Below are 7,470 nucleotides of genomic sequence, written 5' to 3' on the forward strand. Positions count from 1 at the left end.
CACATTTTTCGGAAGTTGGTCTTTATACAATCATTATAAACATGATAAACTGCCAAACAAATCTAGAGGTACATCACGTAGACAACAATCACATGCCTAGTTGATAAAGCTATAATACACAAACTAAACATGCTAAATGTTAGCACACCAATATATCAAGGTCACAGCATGAAGTTTATAACAAAAAATTCGACTGTTTTCCCATTTGTTTGTAAAAAGATTATTTGATTTACTACAAATTAAATGAATTGCCCTCAGCATGGCAATAATCATTATGATCAAATGATTACAATTCAATTAATCTCAATTAAGTTAATTCTCTCCCGTGAGGAATAAACAAAAATAAATAATAAAGACGGACTAGATGCAGTGGATTGTCATATTTATTGAAATGTATAAATAACCCCAAATACAAAACAATACAAAATTATTCTTAATTGAGGACCACTTTTACTTCTGTATTGCCTCTCGTGGAAAGAAAGAACGAACCTTATTTCAAGTATCATAAATGGCATTAAGATATAATGATGGCAATCTGGAAAAATAATCAAAGAAATTCTTAGCAACTAAACTACTCAATCATGGTCGTACGCGGCGGGAGGCTGTGGGGGGATTTTGAAAACTTACATTTTTGTAATTAAAAAAAAAATCAAAAAAATTCATCAAAAGTAAATGTGCGCGAAATCCTTCAACTTCACTTCAGACAATGCAAGAAGCACCCTATGAGATCGGTCACTTCGCTCACTAACAGGCACGTAGCCAGGGGGGGGGCGGTGGGGGCGGTCGCCCCCCCCCAAAAAACGTCCCCAAAAAGAAAAAAAAAGAAGAGAAAAAGATAGGAGAAAAGGAAAAGCGAAGGGAAGAAAGGGAAAAGGGTAGCTTTGTGGGTTTTTTCTTTTTATTTTATTTTTTTCTCAAAAGAGAAACTCCTTCACTCTTGCTCTAAATTTCTATTTTTGCTTCCGCGCTGCGCGCGGTTAAATGACAATATTGCAGTTCTCCATTGTTTCCCTCACCCTTTCTCTAACCTTGTTTTTCCACCTCAGCTATATGTGTTTCTTGCCAGTTAAAGTTCAAATGTATACATTAGGGCATGGAATTAGAGTAAGGTTAGGCCGAAATATGAAGTTACCTTTTTTTTTATTTATCGCGCAACTTCTGGTCGGGTCGGCTCCGGGCAGGTAAAATCTTTATATCAATTTCTGCCGTCACCTCCATATAGGCAAATTCTCCCGCTTTTCATCTCATCACTAAACAACCATAATTTTGGGGCAAACAGGTTCCTAATTTAAAAAGAGGAAGGTATAAATTTTGTGTCGTATTAAATAAAAAAGTACAATATTTTTTTATCAAATTCTATTAAACTTCATGTCATTTCCCTGCACATTCATCTCCTGTTTTGCGCCCTCAGATTGAAATTTTAAATGACAATTAAGTTTCTTTATCATTCAAAATGAAGCGCTTCAGGATAAGTCAAAGAAATTAGGCATCCTTTTTTATATAATTTCAATAAATCACAGAAGTTTCAACTTTTTGCGCACTATTTTCCTTGTAATGAAGTTCAATAATCTTAGATAATCAATTGAATTAGAGCCAATGTGGTATTAGAGATATCTGCATTTGATGAAACGTCCGCCCTTTAAAATTTCAGAGTTTCATTGCTCTGCGCGGGGAGGAATATCTTCCTCCCGGCATATACACTTCTCCTCTGTTTTGCGAATTAAAGATATGCACTGTCGCTAATTGTTTGTAATCAAATCTGATCTTTCCAAGGGAAGTATTCAATATATCTTAGAGAATACACTTTTCTTGGAACCCTTTTCTTTGAAAAAAATGATAAAACGCTTTAGCTTCCGCGCTTCGCGCGGGGTTATTATTACTTTAATTTCCTCCATTGTATTCCTTTTTTGTGCGTTTACAATCACTTTCGAAAACAAGGTTCAAAATCACAATATAGTCAACTGAATTGGAGCTGATATAGGTACTAGAGACAAGAGAGACGGCTCCTATTTTCATTTTAATTTATGAGACACCAAAAGCTTCGCGCTTCGCGCGGGAGGGGGAAACTCCCCCTCCCTGCACCCACCCCCTAGGGAGCGCGCTTCGCGCGCTCTGTAAGTGTTGGCACGCTTCGCGTGCATTTACCGCCCCCTCCAAAATGAAATCCTGGCTACGCGTGAGCAACTTTCACTTTTGACATCTTGCCCCCCCCCCCTCGAAAACTTATCTGCATACGGCCCTGTAATGAATTTAAAAAAGATACTAATATTAATTATTGCGATTATGGCGAATGGTGACCTAACTGAAAAACTGAGTACTAAAAACATCTTGTAATCACGAAATGTCATTGCCAGTCAGACGGAGTTTCATAAATATACCTCCAAATATAATTGTATCCTACAAATTCCTTAATACAGCCTATTCATTTTGGGGTACCACAAGGTTATATCTTTGGTTCCTAATACTTTCTGTGAAGAAAATTACATATCATTTTGTTGATATTGACATCGAAACCCAATATGAACATAAAATATCTTAGTCTCCGTTTTATACAGATGAGGAATTTACAAATTGCAGAATGGGTAAAGTGGATTAAGATTACAAAGAAACTTCTGAAACTGAAGAATCCACTTTCTCCTCCACGTATCCTTGGTTACCATTTGAGTCACTCATATTCATCTCCTCTGATTTCCCCAAGAAAATCGTCGCCTTCGAGAACTTTCGATAAATCTCGGGTACGGTCTTGAACATCAACTTCCTTGGTTGTGTACGCCAGAAACACAACAACGATTTCAGAGCACTGGCGTACAGGGAATTCGTCAGTCCATACACAAATGGATTCAACGCGCTGTTGACGAAGAGGGCAGTATGTGATAAAAACGTCAAGAGTTTGATCTCACCGTGGCTGCGGCTCCTTTGGCAATTATTCGAGATGATGATGATGCTAAACTGCATGCCGTGGTGGACACCAACGGTGACCCCGAAGACGACCAGGGCGACAAGGACCATTCGGAGCAGGCCGATTTTCTGTCGCCGGTTTTCGTCTCCCCCGTTGCTTCCTCGTCGTAATGAAACAATGTGCGGTCCCGGTTGCCAGAATTTGCGGATGATGATGACGTAAAATGTCGCGCTGACGATGAGGGGGAAGACGTACTCGGTAAGGAAAACGATCGCGTAGACGAAAAGCTCGTCGATTCTCAATATACTGATGATACAGGAATAGAGTAGAGAACCTATATGTTTGAAAAATCGAAAGACATTGGGATATATTAGGTTATTTTGAAAAGAATTATTAGGCATAGAAAAACCGTAAAAGGGTATTAAATTTTTTTTTTCTTCCAAAATTATATATATGCAGAAAGATCGTTGCGCCGGTTTTCATACGCACTCTAGATCACGGGTTTTCAAAAATACCCCTAAACGCGTCAAATGATCAATTACGTGCATATACACTACTGTGTATTTCATCTTGTTTTCTGGTGAATTTTAATAAAACTGAGTTATTTTCATTATTTTTCCTTTTAAGATTAAAGTCGCATTAAGATTCATACTAAATTCTGGGTGAAAAACCCCACCGAAAACGCGATTCTCAGAAAATAAAGGCGGACCCATTATACTTGAATTTTACTTCAACTTCCAGAAACAAACCAATAAAAGCCTATCCTATATAGTCTTATACTGGCGTTCAGGGTGCTTCGCCACTATTATCGCTCCTATCGTGCCTATAAGCTACACAAAACTGTCGATTTGCCCTTCTTATCCGTTTTATGGTCACATTTTTTTGTCAAGAATATGTGAATAGAAATTCAAAAATTTGACAATTGCTACAAAAATAATGATAAATTTAGATAGAAAGCCATTTAAATAATATCTCTCTTTCAAATTTGATCAAATTTATTTCGATGAATCAATTTCAGTTATATATAAACGATAGAATATATCGAGTAAAAATGAAACAAATAAATATATAATTAACACATCTTTAAAAATAGGCCTCCAAATATAATCGGGAGAAGCAATTGACATGGGCTCTGGGAAGTACGGATGCTGCGTGTATTATTCTTCATAGGCAGCACCCCCTGGAATTCTGGTAAGTGTGGCAAAATTCGAGAATTTAAGGAAAATTACCAGCATCTTGTGTTTAAACTCTTTTTTCTTGCTTTTCAAATTTGTGGGGACCAAAATGACCTCCAATTTGTAGTCCCACCCTTTTAATTTGCTTGTCAAATTTCTCGGGACCAAAATGACCATCATTTTATAGTGAAACCCTTTTCTTTGTTTTTTATTGTCAAATTTACTTAATCAGCACCCCCTGAAAAAAAAAATCATTCCCAGCGCTCTGGTAATTGAATGTTACATACCGATCCAGACTGCCAAGCTGACAACCACAGCATGCCGGATACTACGATATCTTCGAGACAATATTGGATGAACGATATGGAGATATCGGTCGATCGTCAGTGCGACTAAGGTGTAACAGGTCACTCCTTTGGACACCTGTAATAGAGAGAAGAAATTATATTTAGATTTATTCAGCAAGTGTTGCAGGTGAATATTCATTGAGCATCCAGTAGAGTAATTGAGAAAATCATTTGAGGGGATAAGTTTGACTTAATTTGGTACACGAATTCAGAAATATTGCTAGTGAGCCAAAAAGTGTAAATAAATTTTGTAATATCAATATGTCAAGGCAAAGAGCATTTTATTTAAATAGGACTGCGCTCTTTCGTAATAATGATGATGATGATAATAATAATAATAATGATAACAATATACAATAATAATAATAATAGTAATGATAATAATAACAACAGTACCAAAGCTATAACAATACCATGCTCAAATTATTAAGATTAAGGTTGTTTTTTTTTAAAGGAGAAGTTTCAATCCTACAATCATATTCAGCGTATTTATGTCAAACAAGTATTTGATTACTAAACCTACCCGGAGTTGGGTTCTGCGCGAATAACTTATCCTTTTTAAGAGTTTTAATAAATAAGTCACTCTGTGTTACATAAGTTGTAAAGACAGTATAGGCTTCCCTTTTCCCCGTAATTATAACTTAATCGTATTTTTGGTTAAATACCTTTTTAGTGTTTCGCCTTTTAAGTATTGTAATGCGCGATTGATTACACATAAACTGCGCAATATTTACATTATAATTATTATCATTATTATTATCATTTTGACATGTTTAAGTTATATCTTCGTAATGTCCCACTTAAGTTCCTGAGGGTTCTCCCACCCATTTTCTATATTAGACTTGTCAATTTTACTATCTTTTACTGACATTTTTTTGGAAAAAGTAAAAACGAGATTTATAAAAAAATGATTATGAAGAGTGAAAAAGGTCTTACCATGTGAATGAATAGAAATAATTGATATATCCAAGGCGGAATCTCGACAATATCGAGGTCGAAAGCGAATGTCGTCGTGACTACACAATGGAGAACCCCACACGTTAGAAGCACTATGATGTCGACGAAAGCAAGACTTGCAACATAGCAACTGGATGTCGTCCGGTTCTTCCTCTGGGTGAAAACGATGACGAGGATAAGAAAGTTACCGACGACACCGACGATGATCACGATGAGCAGGAAGACGAAAAGGAAAATCTCAACGGGCTTGCTGACGTTCGAGTCCATGGAAACATCAATGTCGTAATCATCCTTGAAATCGTACCTATGAACAACAAACGTATTATGGTCGTCATTATGGCCATGATGGTCGTCATCGAAATCGCCGTGGTCATTCTTTGAATGGTTCTGTCTGTAAGCGATACACGGATTTCCGCCCGGCGGGTACCACATTTTATTTCTTCTTAATTTTTCAAATGCAAAATGCCGTCAGGATATTGACTTCCGAATTCGTATTTTTAATGACTTAAGGCCTGTAAGTTTGATTAATCTTATAAAGCCCCAGTCACATATAGACCCCGGACCACCCCGGACCATCCCGGATCTGATCCGGGGTGGTCCGGGGAGAGATCCGTGTTGGCGCCTTGGCCATCCTTGGAGGTCCGGGGTGGTCCGTGTTGGTCCTTGAACGTCCGGGAGGCCAACACGGCAGTTTTTGACTGTCAAAAACATCCGGCGTCATCCGTGGACTGCCGGGTTGGCAAAGCCATCCGGGATGGTCCGTGTGGCTGCCGTGTAGGTCCGTGTAGCTGCCGCGTAGGTCCGTGTGGCTGCCTGGAGTATCCTTGGCAGTCCGTGTTCTTTTTTCCCATCAAATCTTTACAACGCTATTTACTTTATGAACTTTTCAGTAGTTGTTAAACAGTTGACACAAACATGCTCAATTTATTTATGATTAAATGGATGATTAAATAATTCAGGATACTTTCTTACGCTTTGGAGATTGGCCCCAACCTAATATTTGTAAACTTAGTGCATGTATGTATAATTATTTTTCTCCTTTTTCTCTAATATTTACCCCAACTTTGTCTGTTATTATTATTTCACATTTAATTTTTTTATATGTTATATGTATATGTTATGTACCTGTTACATCGAAATTGTACATTAAGTTTTATACTACTGCCCCGCATCGACAGTTATGCGTCATGACCTGGGCCGATCTTAATTTTTATTATGTTTTCTATTGACTTTGTAAATTTCTTTCCTTTATTCTGATTTAAATAAAGTGATATCAAATCAAATCAACATTAAATTTGTCGTTCAAGATTTAAAGTAGGCCTACTTAAGAACTAGTGTTAAAACAGTAAACTGTGTTGTATTAAAAAAACAGCGTTTTTACTGATTAAAGAAGTTTTGAGTTTTGATATCTTTTTTAAAAACAACATAATATAATGTTGCGACAAGGATGAGAAAAAAAATATCAGCTCATTATTATGAGCAGATTTTCATTTGCTGTGCTGGTCAATATAGCTGCCGTGTTGGTCCTTGAGCTGACGTGTTGGTCCGTGTAGCTGACGTGTTGGTCCGTGTAGCTGACGTGTTGGTCCGTGTTGCTGACGTGGTGGTCCGTGTTGGTCCTTGTAGCTGACGTGTTGGTCCGTGTTGCTGACGTGTTGGTCCGTGTAGCTGACGTGTTGGTCCGTGTTGCTGACGTGTTGGTCCGTGTTGACGACGTGCTCTGCCGGCATGGTCCGTGTAGATCCGTGTGAAGATGCCGTGTAGATGCCGTGTTTACAGTCATCAACGCTCAATCCGGGGCAAAACGACCCGGACCTCCCCGGATCATGCCGGCATTGCCGTGTTGATCCGTGAGGATCCGTGTCTATATGTGACTAGGGCTTAAACAAAAATATAGACCGCTATATAAAGTTCAATTCCGATGTCAAAATGAAACTATACAGAGAAAGTGCAGATTTGCCTAAGAAAGTGCTCTGCAAATTTGATCATTTCTGGTTAGTAGATTAATATTCTTTCCTGGTCGACTAGCAATTGCATACGCACTGTCCGAGTGAATTGATATGACGGTGAATGGTGAGCCACCACAAACTTG

General features: G+C 38.0%; 1 protein-coding gene across 2 annotated transcripts; it reads right to left on the reverse strand.

The window, feature by feature from the left end:
• LOC129277461 (G-protein coupled receptor 54-like) lies at positions 1–7,470 on the reverse strand. 2 transcript variants are annotated; one of them, XM_064110683.1, is made up of 4 exons: positions 7,422–7,470; positions 5,358–5,682; positions 4,362–4,497; positions 1–3,233 (listed from the first exon to the last, which is right to left on the reverse strand). In XM_064110683.1, the coding sequence occupies exons 2-4, from the start codon at positions 5,643–5,645 to the stop codon at positions 2,599–2,601; spliced, it is 1,059 nt and encodes a 352-aa protein (XP_063966753.1). In that variant the 5' UTR covers positions 5,646–5,682; positions 7,422–7,470; the 3' UTR covers positions 1–2,598. The 2 variants fall into 2 exon arrangements, with proteins under 2 accessions (XP_063966753.1, XP_054769609.2); XM_054913634.2 differs by lacking the exon at positions 7,422–7,470 and having other exon boundaries at positions 367–3,233; positions 5,358–5,909.

Source organism: Lytechinus pictus, chromosome 15 (assembly GCF_037042905.1).
Source record: "Lytechinus pictus isolate F3 Inbred chromosome 15, Lp3.0, whole genome shotgun sequence".
In the NCBI taxonomy this organism is placed as follows: domain Eukaryota; kingdom Metazoa; phylum Echinodermata; class Echinoidea; order Temnopleuroida; family Toxopneustidae; genus Lytechinus; species Lytechinus pictus.

Bases quoted from the DNA above. Each gene is read 5' to 3' on its own strand.
- LOC129277461 (XM_054913634.2), bottom strand. From the start codon at position 5,810: ATGTGGTACCCGCCGGGCGGAAATCCGTGTATCGCTTACAGACAGAAC. The intron at 4,498-5,357 runs GTAAGACCTTTT...TCTCTATTACAG, and splicing joins TATTTCTATTCATTCACATG to GTGTCCAAAGGAGTGACCTG. The intron at 3,234-4,361 runs GTATGTAACATT...TCAAACATATAG, and splicing joins CAGCTTGGCAGTCTGGATCG to GTTCTCTACTCTATTCCTGT.